General features: G+C 41.3%; 1 protein-coding gene across 1 annotated transcript in view; it reads left to right on the top strand.

The window, feature by feature from the left end:
• The first annotated feature begins 915 nt into the window (after nucleotides 1-915).
• ITPRID1 (ITPR interacting domain containing 1) overlaps nucleotides 916-23,454 on the top strand; it is a 39,216-nt gene continuing 16,677 nt past the window's right edge. Inside the window, 5 exon segments of the mRNA XM_069859821.1 lie at nucleotides 916-1,523; nucleotides 2,345-2,431; nucleotides 3,038-3,240; nucleotides 9,362-9,954; nucleotides 11,531-11,585. Coding sequence (XP_069715922.1) covers nucleotides 1,492-1,523; nucleotides 2,345-2,431; nucleotides 3,038-3,240; nucleotides 9,362-9,954; nucleotides 11,531-11,585 — 970 coding nt within the window. The 5' untranslated portion in view covers nucleotides 916-1,491.

Below are 23,454 nucleotides of genomic sequence, written 5' to 3'. Positions count from 1 at the left end.
CACCAGCTACTGCCTCTCACCCAAGTTGCGGTAATTTATCAGGTTCTGCCCATTTGATCATGAGTCTCAGCCCTTGATTTCTTTGGTGAACTACTGTTTCCTACGCCTCCTACAAACACCAGGTTTCTCATCACTGCTTTGTTTGCTTAACATCCTGGTCAATGTTCTCAGTGCTAGGTTTTTAATTTGACAGTACTTGTGTTCATTCAGTCCTGACAATGTGAGATACTGAGGAAATCACAGTGGCAGCCAGTTTGTGGTATAATGTTTTGTTGCAGAGAGGAATGCCTACCTACTGCTGGGGAAAAATTGTATTAACTCTCACTTTCAGATCTTATTTTTTACCTTCTTAAGCATTTTTATAGTGAATCTACAGCTTCTCTTAGCACATGAAGAGGAAATGGTATACAACAAGTAGCCGATTCTTATTCAAATTATGCTCAGCTCACTGCTAGAAAGTCTGGTTTATGCTACCACAGCAAATTACAGGATGTCGATAACCTTTATATTCTCAATTTGGATGGATATCCTCGCACTGAGTAAGCCAGAAAGAATTTGTGTAGAATTTATGAGCAGAAGAACAGTAGAGGATGTGAAAGGATGTTTTCTCCCTTTTTATTGACACTGTTTTGTTAAATAGGAAAGAAAACTTTAAAAGACAGGAAAAAAAATTCTTCTAGTGGAATATAGAAGGATATCTGCTGTGATCATAGGCAAATGCTACCCCAGTTTCAAGAAGAAGAACAACTGTGTTATTTCAGTGTTAGAGAAAGTGACAAGTACAGGCACTACATATTTACATCTGACTTATTCCCATTACATCATCAAGAAGTAATGAAATGTGCTAACTTGGAGTCCAGTAAATGATGTTAGCAGGTTTCGGACAAGTAGTTTCTCCTGCAGAAACCCTTGCAGTTGTCAAGCTTCTGTCTCAATTCTCTCAAACATGTTTAGAGCATGATGCAAAGCACAGAGAAATCAATGGTAAAGTACTTATGCAATTTCAATGAATTACACCTGCAAAACTGTTTTACACAAAAATTTGTACCAGCGTGTACTGGAATGAGAATTTAAAATAATATATTTTAATTGTATCTTTTTACTAAAAAGGCAGGGGTTAAAAGTTATTTCATCATATTTTCTGTATGTATATCTTCAATGGCTCTGCAGCAGATGGTGGAACCCAATTCATAGTACTTACTTTTAAATTGCAGGGTCTTAGAGTGTACTGCTACTGGTTTATGACATACAAAGGCACCTATTTTCTCCTTCTTTTTGACATATATTGCATTTATTTATGACTAGCATAGACTGTGAGTTGAGCTTCCCACAATCGTATTGTTCCACGACTTTGAAGCTCAGGCTAAAATGTTTCCTCATATTATGCAGTCTTTTGGTCTTTTCTCTAGCTTGACATGTTTCTGTTTTGAGGGAAAAACAATAAATTAATTTTATTTCTTCTTGTTTGCAGTTTCCTTGTCAGTACCAGAAATGGTACAATTAACTGTGCAAAGCTACAGGAGGTACGTATCAGACACCATAGAGATCTGTTATAAATTCTTTTTTCTTCCTTTTCTTTTTGACAAAAGGAGGAATTTTAAGGGTTTTTTTGGTATTTTTTCTTCTCTCAAACTGTTAGCAACAATGTTAGCTCAAAAATCTACATATCCCTTGAGGCTTGCTTTAGATGTGAGATGATTGATAACCTGCAATGATAAAAAAATTTTCAGTGCAAGGTTTCCACTTCATATAAACATTTGCTATTGATCTTGATAGGTACATGTAGGTAAAGTTAAGCTTGGGTGTAACAAAAGCATGTTCACTTACCTTTTAAGAAAGACCACTGTACTATAGGATGTTCTTTCTGCAGTGATCAGGCTCTGAAAAGAAGTTACTTCTCTGCTGATTAGTGGATACAAACACAATGAGAAGTGAAGCACAGAATTATTCTCAGGTGCCACTCCTGCTGCTGCAACTCATTGTGCCTTGTCTCTCCAAAACTTTATTAAGAGCAATTGTATCTTTTGAAGTAGGTGGCTAGAGAAACCATGCTCCCTAAAGGTTCCCCAAAGATTCACCATCTGTCAAAAGTGAGCCATTCTGCCACCTTTATAATTAGCATTTACTGTTACTTCACACCTACATTCTCACACCTACTGTAACATACTGTTCTTGAGAATATACGTATTGCCATGCTTTCATGCTGACTCTTCTTCTAGGACATTACTATTATGTATCATTATAAACCAAGAAAAATGCAGATGTTTACTCTAGGAAAAAATCATAATGACATCCCAGAGGAGAACATGAGTAAACAAATTTCATTGTTGCTTTTTTCAACCAGGTCCCTGCAAGAGTTTTCAGAAAGTCCACTTATGCTAAGATACAAGAGTCTCAACTCTTCCCACTCACTCGCAGGTGCACCCCAGAGGTTAGTTATTTCTGTCTTATCATCTAGGAATACAAGGTGTTAGCCCATTTAGAGATCAACCAATGTCAGTACGGTTTTGAATAAGCAGTTCAAGGTCTCGGTTTGTTAAAGGCATCTCCTCATTTATTTTAACAAGATCAAAATGACCGTCTTAATAACAGATGCCTGATCTCAAATGCACTTGTACCATTAAAAATAAATTAACAAAACCAGAACCAAAACCTAACCGAAACTGCAATGAACTTTAAATCCACTGGAAGATAAAAAACTTCAAGGTCTTATGGCGGCTGCAGTGCTTTATGTGTATTGTGTCAGGAGAGAAGTGAGCCTGCAGAGCTGTGAACTTATACTTTTTATTAATGTTCTTTTTGCTAAGCTATCTGGATCTCATGCCACCAAATTCTTCTGAGGGGAGGAGTGTGTTTTAATCTCTTAGCAATGTGACCAAAGATTACTACTTTCACTTAAGCAGTAGTCTCCACATGAGGGGAGAAGAGAAGAAAAGAAAAACACTGTTTAACAAAAATCAAGACTATATGATACCTTCTGCAAGAGAAAAGTGGTTTTAAGACAGTGATGTTAATAATCCTGACATTTTCACCACAGCATCACTGAATGGCTGGCACTCTGGGAAAAGGATCCAGTGGAGATTCTTCTTGATTTGGGGTTTGGTACAGAAGAACCTGATGTCTGCACTAAAATACCTCCTCGGTTCCTCAGTGGTGCTTCTGCAGCAAAAGGAATCAACATCCGAGTGTTTTTGGAAGCTCAGAAGCAACGAATGGACATTGAAAGGCCAAACCTTTATGGTAAGGAGAAATATTTTGGCAAAAGGAGAAATTTTGGCCATAAATAACATGGGGACTGAGTGAGCTGGGAAGAAGAGGCTTATGAAAGAAAATCCATGACAAAGGGTCTTGTATTCAGGTGGCACCAAGGATCCCCATGTACACCTTCATGGCAATGATACTTCCTAATGTGACTGAAATATAATTTACCCCTTCTCAGTTGCAGAGCTTCCAGCTTGTGCCATTTTAAGACATAACCGCCCATCCCCTCTAAGGCCCACCCCACCACCTGAGATTGTTGGTGTTGCAGAGTCCTATAGAATTGAGGATGTGTCCATTGGCTCAATCACTTCACTGGCAACACATTACTACCATCATCCAGTACCTGAGGGGAGCCTACAAAATAGCTGGGGAGGGACTATTTTTTACAAAGGCTTGTAGTGATAGGACAAGGACCAATGGGTATAAACTGGAGAGGGGCAGATTTAGACTAGACATAAAGAGGAATTTCTTCACCATGAGAGTGGTGAGGCAGTGGAACAGATTGCCCAGGGAACTTGTGGATGACCCATTCCTGGAGGTGTTCAAGGTCAGGTTAGATGGGGCGCTGGGCAGCCTGATCGAGTTGGACGTGTCCCTGCCCATTGCAGGAGGGTTGGAATTAGATGATCTTTAAGGTACCTTCCAACCCAAAGTATTCCATGATTCTATGATTCTATGATTGGTGCTGTAAGTCAATACAGAAGACTTTTAATTCAGCCAGGCCAGATGTGGACTCATATTCCCTTTTACATTTGGTGGACACAGGACCTCTCTCACAGGGAAATGGGCAAAACAGATGACAAGATCTTAAATTCTTGTGACTATAGCTGCTCAAGCATATGCATCAGACCTATAAGTCCCATACAAAAACCTAACAGTTTTCTGGTGCAAATATGCCCTAAGATGTAGATGAGGATTGTATTTTAAGTACAATAAAATTGCACCGTTTTAAGCACACAGCCTTGATTTTTATTCATTTAGACAGTTTTAGTTTTCATGTTGTGTGTTTTGCAGTTGAGAAATGAATACAAGGTCCTCACCCTAAAGATATATCTGCATTAAAATAGCATTGTTAATTTGCTGGTATATCACCCATCTGAAAAGTCCAATTTTGACATCATTTCCCCTCATGTTTGCTGCACAGGATAGCCAGATGGCTCTTGAAATCTTCTGTTTACTTGAGATGTTCAGTGAAGCAGGATCTCTCACATAGCCCATGCATTTCCATTTAGAATTGCACCAAGGAAGCAGTATGGACGGAATGAGAATTGAAACAGAAATGTCAGTGCCCTTTGGAAAATATGTATTTCTCTCCCTCTCTCTTTTTTTTTTTTTTTTTGTAGCAAGCCCCATGCACACTTTCAATATTTACAGCAAACTGACACATCAAACAGGTTTCTCAGCTCTCTCTTTCTTCTTTCTCTCTCTGTAACTCCTCTGAGAGAGAAGGAGAGAGCGATCAGAGATAAATCGGTATGAATGGATGGTGGATGGAGACCTCAGGGAAGAAGCTAGAGAACTAGGAGGGAATGAAAGCAGAGAAAAAGCGTCTGAGGGAAGGAGTTTTCACGGTGAAGACAGGCAGTGGTAAGCCAAGGAGGGAATGTAATGACTTGTCCTGCAGTCATCCTCAATGGGAGCAGTCAGTACATGTTAATAGCTTATCTGTATGGGGGAGTTGCTGTGAAGTACGATAAAATTTGAATTTCTGTTTCGGTGGGTGTGATGTCCATCAAAACATGTTATCTTTCTTTTGACAGTTTGGGAGGGGGTTTTCACACCATCTGCTTAGGCCTCCTATGTATATGTCTGTGCTGGGAACATTTAATTGAGAGAGGTGGGATTCATTCTTCAGAGTCACTTTTACCCCTTCTCTTTTCATGACTACGTGTTTCCAAATATGCAGTGATTAAACTCAGCCTGGTTCACTGCACCAAATTATAGGCATTTAGCAGAAGCACCATCTAAGGAGGCTTTATCACTGTAGAGTCTTTCTATATCCATAGACAGGGGAGAGAATCAGGCAACTCCTGTAGGTGATCATTTAGCCTCCACTTTAAACATCTCCCAAAAGAAGCCAGTCTGTCTCAGTGACCACATAGGTAATCTTGCACAAGTACCTACCTACAGCTGATGCTGCAGAAGATGACTTACAGCTAAAAAGGGGTGTATCTGGTCTAGTGTACAAACTCCTGAGGAATATATTTAAATAGCATTTGTTTGCAAACTGATTTTTTTCCCAGTCTTGTCAACCTTAGGTTGTCTAATGAATTTGCAGTGAGGCATGGTAAGAAGGAGGAGGTGCAAATTCAAATTTACTAGAACTGAAAATGGATTGCCTCTCTGGAGCTGGATATGGTTTTGTAGTGGACAGTTATGGTTGGACTCAATGATCTCAAAGCTCTTTTCCAGTCAAATGATTCTATGATTCTGAGGTACTCTTTGTTCCTTCAGTACTAACACTACACCTATATTTTCTGGCATCTAGTGAGCCTGCTCTTCTAAAGCGGAAGCTTGCATTACCTTTAATGGCAATGAGGAGAACAGGTGCTTTTAAAGGCCTTCAGGAGGAGGGTATTTTTCTGGATCTTAAGTAGAAGTTTCGGGTCTAGAGATGTTTCATACTTCTGTATGAGCAATTTAGAGAATACCAGTTCCCTTACTGTCACAGGACTGCTTCACCAGGGCACTAAAATGAAAGTGCCGCAATGAGACAGACCATGAGCTGCCTCTAGAGATTTCAAGACTGTGTTGAAACTCTGTTCCCAGACGTGTACTGGGTGAATTCAGTTATTGCTACCCTGTTTTGTTTCTTATTACTGAACCGTTTCAACACAAATACAGACTGATTCCCTCTCATTTGTCTCTAGCCATAGAAAAGGAAGAAATCATTTAATTTGTGTTACTGAATGTGAGAGATTATCTCATTGTCAATTTATTTTCTCCTACTCTCTGAGTCAGAAGAAGAAGTTAATTGATTCAGTATGATGTGTTACTCTGAGAAAGAGAGAGACAATGAGGAGGATTATAGGTAAAATATGGAAGACAGCAAAACGGGAGGAAAAAAGGAGAGGGAGGTGAGAGAGATCAAGGACTTCCATAGTAGTCATCCCTCTCCACTTCCATATTTCATTCTTTTCCTAGTGTAGTCCTTTCCTGTTTATGGTTCGCTCTTCCTTGCTTATGATGAAAATTGTTCTCTAGGCTTGCTTGACTGCTAATCTGACCTTTTAAAAAGATTATGGATAGTTATAGAGCTATTTGTTTATTGTCTCCTTGCTTGGTGCTGGTTCCCCAGCATTATCAGAAAGAGCTTTTTAAAAGTTCAGATCACAAAAATAAGGTATATTTTAAAAAATGTCAGGTACCTCATTGATTTCTCAACCAGATCCAAAAGAAAAGCTTATCCCCATTATTTGCCAGTGGTGAAAATGTTACTGACCTAAATACAAGGGATATTTCACTTCTTAACTGGAGAAACAAAGTTGACAATGAGAAGTAATTGTATTTCTCAATATGTTCTTCCTTAAGTTCTTTAAAATCTTCAGTTTTCTGAACACCTTAGTTTAGAAATGTTGACAAGTTTCAATCTAATGCTTAATTACAAAAACGAAAGAGCATCATATTTCAGTACCACCTTTCTCTACTGCCTTATCTAAATCTACTCCTGATTTGGTGTCTTATTTCTGTGGATTTTTCACACTTGTTTCTGTCTGTCTCAGCTGCTGCAAGCCGCTCATTGGAGCTGCAGTTCAAGAATCACTCTCCTCTGTGAGATGATTGTATTAGGTAGACACCATTTCCCATGATACACAGTTGTCCTGCGGTCACCACATATCAGTTAGGAGAGAGGAGATGTATGGCAGCCCTAGAAGAGAACTAGATGTATGCACCCCTAGAGGAGAACTGAAATGTAGATTGCTAAATGCACTCTCTGAAGTACAACTTTGATTCAAGCAAAGACAGTATTGTGAAGACTCAAGCTGAAACAACCTAAAATAAGTAAAATATTTTCATATATGAAAAGTAGACAATGCTGAAATTTCATTTTTACTTTTCCTGACTAAAAAAACGAGCAATTTCGGATGTCTTGATTTTCTCACTGAAAATTTTGATGATTTTTCCAAATTCTGCCATTTGTTGTGAAAAAAAGGTGTTGAAAATTTCTTGCCGGCTCTGGAAATGTTCTGTGTTCCTTCATTCCATTGTGGGCTTACTGGAGACTTTCCAAATGTTTCATGTCAGCCTCTGTAATACCATATTTAAGGAAGAAGGAACAAAATTGTGAGCTTTCCCTCCTAAATTATAAAATGGTTTATCATAGAGTCTTGAGAAGCTCTACAAAAGATAAGGACTTCATCAAAGATTCTTGTTTACAGCACAGCCATTTCCTGTTTCGACTGAAGTTTCTAGTGAAAATGAATCTGCGTTTGTGTCCTTTAATGTCTTGTCTGTGCTACAGTTTTAGCCTATTTTGTAGGAGGCTGTAGCTCCTTGTCTATTTGAGGTGCAATCCCTGAGGAGCACACCTAGAAACTGAAGGGACTGCTTGCCCAGAAAGACATAGTTATGAAGCAAGGCTGTCCCTGATATAATTTCTTCATGAGCCATGTATTTATTACATTGCGCATGTGTGAGGATATTTTTTATTGGTTCATCTATCATTTCTCTCATTGTTTGATCTTTTCTTTAGATATTTCAAAGTCTTAGAAATAATTTACAAAAGCTCATTGGTGTGGGAAAAACTGTTTCAATTTGTAGCAAGTTTGATTGTGGTTCAAATCAGGAGGAGGATTGGACTGCTGTGCCACTGTCAGTCAAAAGAGATTAGCACTTGGCATTTTTATGACCTGACATAGTGGGAGCCAGATGAAATACTGAGGAGAAAATGTGCTTTAAATGGAGAGCATGTGGTAGCACAGTGGATGTACAAACCCAAAAATTATATACACCTCAAACTTATGCAAATGGAAACTATACAACACTGTGTTATGTGTTTGCTGATAGATCAGGTAACTCCTTGAAATAGCATCAGACAAAACCTTTGACCATGTATCAAAAAAGTGGCAGCAGCGTTAAAAATCAGGCAAAGTCTGGTGGAAAAAATAAAGGAGTATTTGTGAGATATGGTAACTCTCAGGAATTATTTTCATGGGATTGGTCCCTGATGCAAAGAACCAACTGAGATTCATGTTAAATATCCCTTGTTGTCTAATTGTCAGTGAAAGCAGTATTACCAACAGCCCGCATGCAGACTGCATGCAGCAAGTTTGGCTGCTCTCTAAGAGAAATGGCAGCCAAGAACATTAGCATTTTGCCATCTACTGTCCTCAATATATCTCTCAAGGAAGGAGGAGTCCTGGTGATGTACTCGTTGGCTCAGGGTAGGTACAGACACAATGTGGAAGAAAATGTGTTGTACTTCCTTGTATAAATAAATTCATGGTGCTGTAGTGATGGAAATACTGAGAATCCTTTAGAGAAAACATTATTTGCTTCTTTTTAGATGTTATGCCATGTTAAAAATGACCCTGAAATTACAGGAGGATAGTACAATGAAAAAAATCTAGGAACCTTTATACATCAGCTATGAGTTTCTGGGAGATAAGTGTTTTGCTTTGTGCTGCTATGAAAAGAAGAACATAGCTTCCATGGTCAATTAGTATCAGTTAGTGGCTATATGCATTTTGCAGTAATACTGGATAGCTGCCAGCTGTAAACATTGGAGATCAGATTTTAATAACTTTATTCCCATGAATTTTAATAAGTCCTCAGAAATGGCATCCAAGTCTGGCCCAGCCAACCAGAGAATTTCAGGCTGGGTTCTGTAACCTTTATTCACAGAGAACAGTATTCAGCTGCACTTGACCCAACAAATTCAACATTGCGTAAGTGTTTGTGTAATATTAAGAACTATGCAATGACGTCTGTATGTAGCCTGAATGGACCCTCTGGAAGCAAGTGGAAAAAATTAGCCACTTTTGAATGTGGTACTTAGTATGTTTCTAGGCAATGACAAGTTTGAACAATCATTGTATCTGATTATTTCAAATTATATTATCTAATAACCATGTTGCAATTTCATTCTGCCAAACTTAAGAATGTTTTCAACAGCTGGAAGTACTTGACCATGTAACGTGTGCCCTCTCACCTTTGCTGACCGACGTCAACACCCAACAGACCAAATCACAGGACGCTGGCAGGGATGACATGAGTCTCTTGGATGCAGCAAAAAGCAGACTTGCAGTCACACAAGCAAAGTGGAGAAGAATAGGTCAGCTCCTGAAAAGGTCTTCTAAACAGACAATGCTGTTGAAACAAAGCTTGCTGGCACCTGGGGAAGCCAACTTACCCAGCAAGAAAGAGCAACCCTGTTCTTGTGCAGATAGTAATGAGGGAGGAACAGTCCAAGCGGGATTTTCTGTACCTGTTATGTTGGGCTGTCTGACCCAGGAGAAAACCCTGAGAGACGAAAGTGCCTTGGCATATCCCACATTCCAGCGTTCACCGAGTCCATCGGGAAAAACCTGGGCTTCATTGCATCTAGTTGCAAAACAGCCCCACCTTTCTCCTGCGTGTGAGGTACCTGCCAAAAACAGGCCAAGAAAGGAGCCACCTTTGCTTGTGGCCTACACACTCAAAAAAGTGGCTAACCTAAACTGCAAGCTGCCAGATTCATCTGAAATGGAAGAGGTGAGGTGGATTTTGTGTATTGCTTGCTAGCAATGTATTTTCATCCATATTTGCAGTATGAGTTTGGATTCTTATTTTCAGGATGGCAGGTAGAGTAAATTACTTCAAACACCATGCAGCAGCATTATGGGGAAAAGCAGTAGGATTTACACTACTGATTAGGTTTCTGATTATTTTAAATTGTCTTTATGTTAGTATACTGTCAAAGAAGTTGGCACTGAAGTTACTGAGGTAGGATTCATTCAGCTAGTAATACAGTGTAAGATGCTAATGGGTTTTATGCACCACTAGGTTGGGTTTTTTTCATAGAAGGATGTTGCAGGAACACTAATACATATGGTAAGGGATATTTTTACAGATCTAGTCATTAACCAGGCCTGGGGTTTTTTTCATATCCTTTTTTATTCCCTCAAGCTGATTTTCTGGTATGTTCTTTCAGAAAGTTACATCACAAAATTAGCCTTGGTTTTATAGCAGCATTTGAAATTTTTTATCACTCTGTAAGCTGAGCAACCTAAAACCAGAATAACTCAGAACAGTAGCCTCTTCTCATATCCAGTCTTCAAAGTCCATGATACTCAGCCCTCTGTATGTTTTGGCAACAGTGGGTCATCAGTGGGCATTCAACACAAGGCAGCAGAGACCAAGATACTTGCTAATCCCTTTGTACATCTAGAGTTGTTGTGTGAGCAGCAGTGTCTTTGGCCATACTACTGCAGAAAAAGGGCTATGGTATGATACTCTCCAATCATACAGACTCCACTGAGACGTTAACAGGAATACTTTTCCCTTCAGCCATCCTTCAATAATGAGGAAAAGGAAGGAGTCCAAAAATTAGGCTCTAATGTAAGAATCAAAGAAAGGGGGAGAAATTGAATGGTTGGCAGCCCCCTGAAAACATACAGAGAATAGGAGAAAGGAAAGGAAGGGAAGGAGCAGTGACTGACTGGAAAAGGTGGGAGGCTTAAAAGTTTTCTGTTTTTGCGAGCATTAGAATAGGTCAGGTTAAGGTGTTGGTGTTCTTCTCAAGGAAAGGATATTTATATTTTTAAGTCCTTCCATTTTTTATTAAGTTCTTTTTCTAGAGGAGTTTATGCAGCGCCATGGCATGATGTTCTTCTTGATACTATGTAAAAGTCAAATGGGTCTTCATTCCTAGAGGAAAAAAATCTGACCTTACATACAGTCTTTGGCAAGAATTTGCCTCCATATAGTTACATTTCCTTGGGTTTCTTCTACTAAGGCTTTTTTATTTCTTCTTTTTTTCTTCCTAGGGACATATCTCTGAGGCTGTTCAAACAAGATTGCTAGCATATTTACATGTTGGGAACCTTTATGTATTGATTACTTTAAGCAAGGCTTGGAAAGGTTCTGAAACTAGAGCCTGGTGTATGACAAGGATAAATATTTTAAAGGGGAGACAACCAAAAAGGAATCATCTGGAAGTTTTTATGTTTTTATTTTGAAATGTCCAGACCTTTTTGGTTTTTTATCCTAACCCTCTTCATAATAAGACGTAAACTCACAATCATTAAAATCAATAAGAATTTTTCCCCCTCACTTTTTTTCTTTTCAGATTCAGAGTTTTGAGGATGAAATTCCATGCGGAAATGTTCCTGACACCACTTCTGGTGAGTGTTAAGAAACAGACAATTTGCCAGTTTTGTTCGAGGTACCTGCTTCTAAATTTTAACCTAGCAATGTGTTTTGTCCCTCTGCTCCCATCACCTCTGGCATTTGGATACAATATTCTAGACTTGATAGTCTAGATTATATGGCTTGGTAAATCATAGGGTTGTAAAATATACTGAGCTTGTCAGGGAAACAAGATGAGCGTAAATGAAAAGGGTACCTTATATGCACAGCTTTGAGTGTTTGGGGTCCCTGTCTGATCCTTTAAACAGACCTCTCTACTCTTCCAAGTGAGATTGAAGCTTTGCTCCTGCTCAGTGAGTAATTTGCCAGACTAAGATGACTCCTTACTTGCCATCTATCAGATTCCTAAAATATAAGTCGACCAGGGGATTGGAGATAGTGGCTCTGCAGCTATCCAACCAGGACTTTCCGGTGTTAGCATGACCTCTATCCCATCATCTGAATCTCTTATATCACATACACTATTAGCACATGAGCTGACATAATACTGAGTCATGCATCAGAAAATAAGTTATTTGAGGAGTCTATAAAAGGATTAAAAGCAAAGCTGCTAGACCAGATGTTATGCTGCCATTTGGGGCAATCTGAGTTTGGATCCCAAGAAGCATTTGCTGGCAGGGGTGGTGATATCGAAAGAATGGCTGTTCAGCTGCCAAAGCAGGGAGCATTTCGTCTTGCTCTCTAGTGACCTTTTCCAAGCAGTGCTTAGAGCAGGACTGGCAGTTTTGGTTGGGGTTTTTTGTTGTTTTTTTGTTTTTTTTTTAAATGGGGCAGAAATTTAATGTGAAAGAAGTAATAAGTAGCAAGAAGAAAATAGCAAGGGACAAAGGTGAAAGTTTGATGAGCTTTCACCTTTTGAGGACTGCTGTATATCACTTTTTTAGGAAGCCAGCACAAATAATTAAGCAACTCAACTACATACATAGGTATCTAAAAAAAATCAGATATCCATTGGTGCTGGTCATTCACAGATGCCATCGGCTGGAGTGACAGCTGGATTTGCAGGAGTAAAATTGTGTGCCTGTTGAAGGCAGTGACACAAGTTTCACTGACTTCAGTAAGGAGAGTGTTATTTGGTGTTTTGCTAGTTTTTTTTTTTTAAATGTAAATAGATTTAATACCTATGGTATTTAACTGCTCTTGCCACATCTTCTGGCAGGGTTGTATGTGTCCAGTCTGTCAGTGCATGACCCCAATGATTTTAGAGGTTTAGTATCAGGTCCTTGTTGCCATTCAGATTGTATAATTTGTCACCTGAATTACATGAGGTTATTTTTATTTTGTTTTCTGATGGATGTCCTCTTTGTAAGGGAGGACTTGGACACCGTTGAGATGGATTGTGGCCATGAGGAGATTGAGTGCCTGTGGGTTAAAATCAGAGGAACCCACCAGAAGGTAGATTTTGTGATGGGAGTCTGTTACAGACCACCCAGCCAAGGAGAAGCAGCTGATGAGCTCTTCTATAAACAGCTGGGGTTAATCTCTAGATTGATGCCTCTTGTTCTTGTGGGGGACTTCAATCTGCCTGATATCTGCTGGAAGTACAATAGAGCAGAAAGGAAGCAGTCTAGGAGGCTCCTGGAGTGTGTGGAAGACAACTTCCTTGCACAGCTGCTGAATGAACCAACAAGGGAGGATGCCCTCCTGGACCTGCTGTTTGTGAACAGAGAAGGCCTTGTAGGGGATGTGGCAGTAGGTGGATGCCTAGGACTAAGTGATCATGAGATGATAGGGTTTTCTGTTCTGGGTGAAGTGAAGAGGGTGGTTAGTAGGACAGTAGCATTAAATTTCCAGAGGGCAGACTTTGATCTCTGCAGAAGGCTGGTTGGCAAAGTCTCATGGGAGACAGTACTTAAGGGCAAGGGAGCCCATGAGGGCTGGGAGTTCTTCAGAAAGGAAATCCTAGCAGCTCAGGAGAAAGCCATCCCCATGTTCCAGAAAAAAAGCCGGCAAGGGAGAAAACCAGCTTGGTTGAACAGAGAGATCTTGAGTGATATCAAGAAGAAGAGAAATGTTTATGGGCTCTGGAAGAGAGGACAGGCCTCTTGGGTGGACTACAGGAGGGAAGTGAGATTGTGTAGAGAAAAGATCAGAAGGGCTAAGGCTCAACTAGAAATCAGATTGGCAAAGTCTGTGAAAGATAACAAAATATCCTTCTATAAATATATAAATAATAAAAGGAGGACTCGGGAGACCATAAAGTCCCTATTGGACGCAGAAGGAACAACAGTGACAGGGGATGAGGAAAAGGCTGACGTACTTAATGCCTTCTTTGTCTCAGTCTTTAATTGTAAAGAAAGTTGTTCCGTCTGTGTACAAACCCAGGAGCTAGAGGAGCAACATGAGGCTCCCATGATCCAAGAGGAGGTGGTCAGAGCCTTGCTAGCCCAACTAGAAACCCACAAGTCTATGGGGCTGGATGGGATTCATCCAAGGGTATTGAAGGAGCTGGCGGATGTGCTGGCCAAACCCCTTTCCATCATCTTCCAACAGTCCTGGAAGACTGGGGAAGTTCCACTGGACTGGAGGCTGGCTGATGTTGTGCCCATCTACAAAAAGGGTCGCAGGGAGGATCCAGGGAACTACAGGCCTGTCAGTCTGACCTCAGTGCCAGGGAAAGTCATGGAGCAGGTGATCTTGAGTGCTATCATGAAGCACATGCAGGAGAACCGGGTGATCAGGCCCAGTCAACATGGGTTCACAAAAGGCAGGTCTTGCCAAACTAACCTGATCACCTTCTATGACAAAGTGACTCGGCTGCTGGATGAGGGAAAGGCTGTGGATGTGGTCTTCCTGGACTTCAGCAAAGCCTTTGACACAGTTTCTCACAGCATTCTGCTTGAGAAACTGTCAGCCTCTGGGCTGGACGGGCGCACACTCTCCTGGGTGGAAAACTGGTTGGATGGCCGGGCCCAGAGAGTGGTGGTAAATGGCGTTAAATCCAGCTGGAGGCCAGTGACAAGTGGGGTTCCCCAGGGCTCAGTGCTGGGTCCAGCCCTGTTCAATGTCTTTATCAATGACCTGGATGAAGGCATCGAGTGCACCCTTAGCAAGTTTGCGGACGACACTAAGCTGGGTGGAAGTGTCGATCTGCTGGAGGGTAGGGAGGCTCTGCAAAGGGATCTGAACAGGCTGGACCGCTGGGCAGAGTCCAATGGCATGAGGTTTAACAAGGCCAAATGCCGGGTCCTGCACTTGGGGCACAACAACCTTGTGCAGTTCTACAGACTAGGAGAAGTCTGTCTAGAAAGCTGCCTGGAGGAGAGGGACCTGGGGGTGTTGGTTGACAGCGACTGAACATGAGCCAGCAGTGTGCCCAGGTGGCCAAGAAGGCCAATGGCATCTTGGCTTGTATCAGAAACGGCGTGACCAGCAGGTCCAGGGAGGTTATTCTCCCTCTGTACTCGGCACTGGTGAGACCGCTCCTTGAGTACTGTGTTCAGTTCTGGGCCCCTCACCACAAGAAGGATGTTGAGGTTCTGGAGCGAGTCCAGAGAAGAGCAACAAAGCTGGTGAAGGGGCTGGAGAACAAGTCTTATGAGGAGCGGCTGAGAGAGCTGGGGTTGTTTAGCCTGGAGAAGAGGAGGCTGAGGGGAGACCTCATTGCTCTCTGCAGCTACCTGAAAGGAGGTTGTAGAGAGGAGGTTGCTGGCCTCTTCTCCCAAGTGACAGGGGACAGGACAAGAGGGAATGGCCTCAAGCTCTGCCAGGGGAGATTTCGGCTGGACATTAGGAGGAAATTCTTCACAGAAAGGGTCATTGGGCACTGGAACAGGCTGCCCAGGGATGTGGTTGATTCACCTTCCCTGGAGGTGTTTAAGGCACGGGTGGACGTGGTGCTAAGGAGCATGGTTTAGTGTTTGATAGGAATGGTTGGACTCGATGATCCGGTGGGTCTCTTCCAACCTGGTTTTTCTATGGTTCTATGATTCTATGATTCTTGATCTCCATGAGTGAAAACGAGCCCCCATACTAGCAGCTTTGCTCACAGCAATATCTATACAAAAACCAGCAATTCCCCAGGACCTGTCCTGTGAAAAGCACTATTTGGATGCACATGCAGTGAGAAATGAAAAAAAAGAGGATATGGACATAGCCCAGTGGGGAAAAAAATTAAAAATGCAATAACATGTTCACAAATGCATTTTTTCTTTCTTTGTCCACCCCTGAAAAATGACTGTGCTATTTAATGATGAAAGGCATTAGTTACAGAATTTACCAGATTGTATATATATATTGATCACAATGTAAGGGGGGGAAAAACCCTATGTCCTCAGTACTCTTTTGAGACATGGGAATAAGCATGTATTTAGTAGTAATTTTGTGACAGAAAATGCTGAAAGTAATTATTTGTTTTTAATTCTGGTTAGGCTGTCATCCAGTTAAGTGATTAATCAAAATCATACAAGTAAGCTGCACTTATGTAAGATTTACGCCTTTGCATAAGCATAATAGTATTTTAGAGTTTTGATTGAACACTGTAATCTCTCTGTGTGGTTTTGTTTGTTTTTTTTTTTTTTTTAGTTTCACTGATGCTTGGCCTAAGTTTAAAGGGTTTTTTTTTTTACAGGCTTGTTTAATACTTTTTCTCTTTTTCCCACTGTTCTTAAATGTCATACCCCTCCATACCCATGGGAGTTTCATTGTGACTTCAGCTTGCTGTGCATCATGGAAACAGTCTAAAAATTACCAGTTCCAAGTGTAATATTGCTAGTGCTGAATAATCATAGCTCTTTAAAAGGTTTCTGCCATATTTAGCAGAATACGGTAGAATTCAGCAGAACGGCTTAGACCCATAAGTAGGGGTCCTCAAAGTAGGAGTAGTGAGGAATAGGAGCCTAAGAAAGGAAAACAGCAGCTCCCAGGAGAACATCCCTGAATTTAGATTCCAAATTCCCTGCGGCACAGGCTGCCTATTTTTCAAGGCTCATGCAGAGCTTGATGCCATAAAGGCCCGCTCTCATTTGGTTGTGTGCTCTGTTGGAAAGAATGTGAGTGATGATGAAGATGTGAGAGCCTGATATGACCCTGCTGAAATGGGAGCTCACCTGAGTGGGGAAGTGTGAGGAGCCCACTATGAGAAGAAATAGAGATAGATAGGAACAGACTGCTTTGCCTAGATGGAGCATATTAGAGACGGGTGACTTATGGAAGTACTTGTCCCAGTGGTATTGTCCCTTGGCTCTGTAGCCTGGCCTCAATTTTAGTCCAATTGCTTAATTTTCTGCGCTCCCCGTGAAAGCCAATTCCCTGGCTGCTGTGTGTCTTCTTTATATTTCTCCATAATGTAGATTCTGGCTGTTTAACTGCAGTAGGCTTTATGATAAGGCTTTTTTTCCCTCTCTCTTGGCAGAATGCTGAGACTTAATTTTAAAAGGCGCTCAAACCCCCTAAACATCCCTGAATGACTTACAGGGAAAGCTGAGTGTTTTCTAGCTCTGTTTTAAAAAATATTACAATCTTTTTTATTAGGCAATTTTATCATTGTTATAAATAAGTAATTGTACTGGGGAGAAGGGATAATCCTTATTTAATTAAATTCATCTATACTCCCAGGTTGGCAGCAACCAGACATATGTGAGACTAATACCCACAGCCTGCCTGTATGCATGTGCAATTAAAAATTCACTCTACAGTAGCACTGGCAGTTTAGTGTTGCTTTTGGCATTTACAAATTCTTTTATTTTGTGACTTTTTTTTTACCATACACATATGCTGGAGCAGATGTTGCTTATTTGTTGTTTATTCAAATCTGTAGGCTCTGGCAGCTAACTCCATTGTTCTGTAATGAAGCTTTATTCACTGTCCTGTATTAGGACCCAGCAAATGCATGACAGACAGAGTTAGCTCTCAGCAGGAACTACAGTTATTGTCCTTACTTATTGGCTGTTTATATTCTAAAGCTCACAGTTGAGAAAGCTGGCTGGGCAGGGTAAGGAGCTGGGGATGCTGTGTGCAGAGGAAAATTACTTGACTCCACTCACTGTATCTTTGCCCTGATGAGGTGCAGGCTTGCATGTAAACTCATCCATTGCACGGATTTCATATTCAGCACTTGAAAAATAGAGCTATTGTTCCCCTCTATCCCCTCTTCTGCCTTGTTCTCTCCCTGCCCCCCTCACCCCTGCTGTTCCTTCCTTTTTCAATTAGCCTTTGTAAAGCACTGGGTTTAACTAAAGGATGTTTCAATGTTGCTCACCCCTGTTAACTCAGCACGTGCCTGAAAATTCATTAGCAGCAACATCTATTAGGAGGCATTGGAACTCAGTGTTATTTTGGTGTGTGTGGTAGTTTCCCACTTCCCCTTGCTCCTTATGTACTTCCCTCTCCCTCTGAGGGGTAGCTGCACACCCAAAAGGCAGGAATTCCTGCATGGTGCTGACCCAAGCGAACACACTGCTCACGGGTCCTTAAGCGCCAACAGAAAGGCATTATTAGCCTGTTGGAAAAGCCCTTGGTAGCCCATGAGGCAATCAATCAGGGAAGTAACCACCTCCATCTGGCTTGCTGTGACATGGTAGCTCGCTACTGAAGTGCTTGTGATTCATCTTGTCCCAACAAGTGGTGCCAGGGATCGCATACACCCAGTTTTTGCGGCAGCTGGGAACGTCCTAGCTTCCCCACATGCTGAGCTAACACATTAGCTCCTGTGACTTATCAAGTAGCAATTCTTTCAATTATCACACCTTCACTCCTCCTACTCACCAACTCCTCTGATGGTTTGGCACCATGGGAATATTCACAGAATGCAATTGGTATTTCTTTTAATTGACTGAATGCCAAGAATGTGAATCCTGTTTATTATCCATTATCCATTGTAACGTCTGCCTGCAATTGAAGGAGTAATGTCTTCAACAGTGCAAGAAGAAAAGGCATGTATATTTCATGTGCTTCAGAGTACAGCATTTTCTCTGTACTTTCTCTAGTTTTAGTATTAAGAAGTGAACAGATATTTCATATTTCATATTTACTGTAGTGCCTAAATAATACTGGTTTTATTAATGTATAATGCAGTGACTTTTAGTTTTAAGCACCAGTTAAAGGAAAAGGAAAAGGGATGGCCGAAGGGAAGATTTGCTAAAACTTCAAGCATAATCAGGAGCTGAACTTAAGAATGTCCTACAACTACTCTTTTGTCGATGCTGCCTGACATTTATATTAAACTTTGGCATTGGTTAATGATCACATACAATCTCCAAATATGAGTTCTATTTCCATAAAACATGATGAATTATAGATCTGTAATACATAGGTCCCTCTTTACAACAGTTTTGTCTTCTGCAGGTGAGCTGGCACAAAGGAGACTTCCACCATTTTTAGCTCCTTTGGGTTGCCTCCATTTGTTTTATGATGCCTCAGCCCTTATTTTTCCCATCTTCTGCACATGAACCATGTAAAGACCTTCTTACTCTTTTCCGCTCCTTACTTAAGGGAACTGTAAGTCTAAATAAGAGGAAGTGGTATCATTTTAATGCATTTTGTAGCCTGGAGAAGTCAGGAGGGAAAGTCCTGTGGTCCCAGGAAGAAGCAGAGACTGAGAGAAAAGAGTGAAGTGAAAAGCAAAGTTGTGAAATGATGAATCTCCAAACCTTCCTGCATCTTTAACCTGTCCAGAATTGTCTGGTTGCCTCAGAGAAGTCCTCCTAGGAAGGGAATGTATGATGCTTCTCATGCACATGCATATGTCTGACTTCAGCAGTGGAGGTAAAGATGGAAACCCAGAAGGTAGTGATGCTGTGTTCAGCCGCACAGAAACTGAATGGACAGCAAAGAAAGGAAGCCTGGCAGACTTTTGAAATGGCTTCCAGGAAGTTGTGCTGCCCACTAGTAGTATCAGGACACCCTGCCCATGGTCCTCAGCTCTAAGCAGCTGTCCTAGGATCTTTGGAGGGTTGTATATTTTTCAGTGAATATATTTCTAAAAGTCATTGCACAATTATAACATTTCTTTGCATGTATGTGTCATATTTTAAGTCCAACTGCAGCAGGCTGATTCATCCTAGTGGAAAAGGATATGCACACACCACATCCTTTAGGCAGATGGCCCAGTGAAAGTTATAAAACCTGCTGTTTAAATCTTAGCAGAAGGAAAATAATACAATACCTTAGGTATCCAGAAGGACAATCAAATACTTTGACTACCAGAATACTTAAGAGACATCAATTTCAATTAACAGTGATAGCCTTTCAGACAAGAAAACTTCTGAAATGAAATCTAGTTGTACTAAAGGTCTAATACTTCCTCTTCTGCCTTTTCTTTTCACACTCTCAACAGAACATAGGAGGATCAGAGCCTTTCCTGTGCAGTCACACAATACCATGTTGCTATACTAGTTGCTTCAGTTGACAGCCTGACCCTTTGAACCTTGCTGCAAAATTCAAATCCCAACTGCACTTCCATCCAGCCCAGATGGATGGATGGATGGATAGAGGCAGCTTTATGAAGGATGTACATACTTCTGATAGCACCACATTGCTTTGCCATGGCTGCTATGAGAGTGTCACTGTCAGTGACACCTGTGAGAAGGGGACTTTTGATGTTATGCTGGGTGTATTTTTATACTCTGGAGAACTCCAGTTTCTTTACAGATGAGAAACTTGATTCATGTTCCATAGATCTACATACTTGTCAACTACTGGCTGATACATAGCATTTCTCCTTGGGAAAATACCACTGACAGAGAAAGGTAAGCTTATTAAGCCTTATGCTTTTAGACACCCTGAACACAATTTAATGGCTATTACCATGGAAATAGAGCCATTATAATTGACTGTTGATCTCTATAAGGTAACACTCAAAAGCCACGTACTTGTTCTGGCCTGTCAATTGCTTTGGGCACTGCTGACCAGGCAGAAGTTGCAGGATCTAGCGAAAACATAAAGGCTTTTCACTGATTTTTCTCAAAGATCTCTGTGAGGGTTGATGGAAACCATCCTCCCTTTTGTGAGGTGTTCTCAGTTGCAGAGAGCCCTACAACACTCCCTGCAATTGCTTATTTTTTATTCATTATCTCTGTGCAGCTGCTGCTGGGAGAAGTTGTGATGTAACGTGATCTACAGTGTAGGCTGATGACATTCAGCTCTACCTCTCATTTTCATCAGAAGCAGACACAACCATCACCCGTCTCTCCCGACATTTGGCAGCAGCACGAATCTGAATTAATGACAGTTGGCTGAAGCTCAGTTGAAATAAGATAGAAGTGATACTGACTCTCAAGGAAAAGGAGGAGGAGGACCTGGCAAAGTTTGAAGCTGTTTCATCAGCTGAGGAAAGATAAAAGACCATTGTCAAATTGACTACAATTTCAAGTTTTGTCTGGATTCATCACAACTCTTAACCTCCCAGAATGAAGAAACATCATTTATCACAGAGAACTGCCCACAGTGTTCTCTCTTTTCCTGTCAAATTCACCTCTTAGATTACTCATTTATACTTTTATCATTTCTAGGGCAATGTGTTCTTGTGTAGGACAGGCGGGAGACAACAGTAAGCTCTGACTTGCAGAAAAGGCAGACGTCTTGTTCCCAAGCACAGTAGTTTGCAGGGGGTGTCTGTTGCTCTCAGAGATTCATGATGTTGATCTGTACTACCAAACCTGGCATAACCTTTTTTCTCCAGCAACCTTACATACTTTCTGTAGTTCCAGCTAACCTATTAAAGAGAGTTTCCAGAGTCATGGACCAACTTGTCTCGGAGATATCCTTGAAAGGGGCAAAGGTGAAGACTTCTGGATGGTGAACTTCTGTCACCAGAGCCCACAGATGTTAATTCTGACCCTCTCTAGAGGGGCAGAAGGTGGTTCACTAGTGCAAGAAAATGGCATCATTTTTAGTGATGTACAAGGCAGAGAACGTGCTTCTTCCCTTGCCCATATTCATCTTTGATTTGGGTAGAGAGGAGAGGAAATGGACATTCAATGAAAAAAATGGTTTCATCTTTCTTTAATGAATAGCTTAACAGAATATCATAAGGTAATTCAGTTTTTCTCCAGAGCTTCCTTCTACATTGGAGCTCAAGACAACCTGTAATGTGAGTGAGCGACAGAAAGAGCCAACCCACCCACCCACCAGCCCCAGGAATTTCACAAAGGAGTATATTTATACCTGCTGTTGCATTACTGACTGTAGTGTGCAGCAGATTTGCTTAAGCTAGTTTTAAATCAGTAAATATGTGCACCAGCTTTAAAGCATACTAGCATCTAGTGCAGGAACCAGTGACTGTCTAGCCACAGCATCAGGGAGCTGACAATACGCCCTCTCACTCTGCTTTTCGGACAGGTTCTGCAACCTGGGCAGTGCTCCAGGCTGCTGTGCTCTGCCTGCTGGCTGTGCTGTGCTACAAGCATGCTAGACGTAAGCATACTATACACTGAATCTTAAGCCAAAAACTTGGTGCAAAACTGTTCTTTTCCTCCAGTGTTTTCAAGGAGGACTAAAATTGAATGTTCTGACGACAGATGTAGATTTGCTGCCTAGCTATTGCTGTCATGCTTGGGATTCACACAGTTTGTGTATTTAATTCTCTATGACCTTGTTCCCTCAAGTGTTTATAGCTGATATCTGGAGAGCATCTGGGCCAATGTCCTCCTAGGGAAACATGGGCACCCAGAGCTCTGTGGGTAGCTGGGCCCAGGGCGAGGAGTGGGAGGCTGCACAGGAGGACATGAAGCATGGTGTGTGCATTCCTAGTGCCCCTGGAGCTATGCACGTGTCTCCTGATAATTATGGCTGTGACAGGCAGACCCCGTAGATAACCGTGTAAAGAACTGCAAGGCTCAACATGAAGATGAAGCAAAATATCAGTAGCTGTCATATAGCATATGTTCCCATCACCTTTCATTCCCCCTGGCCCTGTCTCACCTTCTCAGGGTACAGCATACATCGCATGTGAGGTCGTTGCAGTCATATGGGCTGCAGAGCTTTCCCTCCTTGTTCACAATGACTCTGGCTTCACCTCCCCAAAAAGAAAAGTATACCTGAGGTCCTCCATGTGACAGTGGTACCAAAAGTGATGGGGAGAAGAACACTGCAGACTGGGTGAAAGCTGGAGTAACTGGGTATCGACAAGCAGAAGGAAATAACTCACAGAAGTTAGATTTTGTTCACCTTTTAAGATGATATAGACTCACCTTCTGAATATGTATCATTCTGTTCTATTCATACAGCATCTACCAGCATGATGGAGCACAATTAATGATAGAAATTGCCTTGTGTAGAGCTTTTTTTTTTTCTAATATGTTTTCACCCAGTCACACCGGGTTAGATGTCTGGCATGAAATTCCCCTTCAATTCAAAGGGAGCAAGGTCTAGACAAATTTCTTAGCTATGCTAGTTTTGGAATCAGAGCTTTTGCTGCATCTGGTGCATTTTTTGGCACATTGTTTGCTTTCAAGTAATATGTCTGCTTATAAGATCGTTTATCTAATTTCTGCTATAATGTCATTGGAAAATAAAATGTTCAGGACATCGATAAAAACTGTGGTTTGTGCTGGCCTTCGGAAACGGTTTGTGGTTATGTGCTGCTGCCATCTGGTGATTGTTCTCCTGAAAAGCAGCACAAAACTCAGCTGCAACTGTACGGAGAGGGGTCAGCGCTGCAGCACTGCTCCAGCAACAGGCAGTTTGGCACTTCACTCTCTTACAGGCAAGTTGTAGAACTCTGTATTGCGTTTGGCTAGAAAGTAAATATAAAGTAGAACTTTCGCAGCTTAGTTTGGTTATTCATCACCATTTCTGCAGCATGAAAAGGGAATCAGGGTTACAGAAGTGCAGGAATATAGAAAGAAAAGACTAAGAGTAGAATTTTCCTTTGGGATTTCAGTGGCACTAAAGGAAATGTTCATG

The sequence above is a fragment of the Phaenicophaeus curvirostris genome, chromosome 6 (genome assembly GCF_032191515.1).
Source record: "Phaenicophaeus curvirostris isolate KB17595 chromosome 6, BPBGC_Pcur_1.0, whole genome shotgun sequence".
Lineage (NCBI taxonomy): Eukaryota > Metazoa > Chordata > Aves > Cuculiformes > Cuculidae > Phaenicophaeus > Phaenicophaeus curvirostris.
This window is presented reverse-complemented; position numbering and strand designations above follow the sequence as displayed.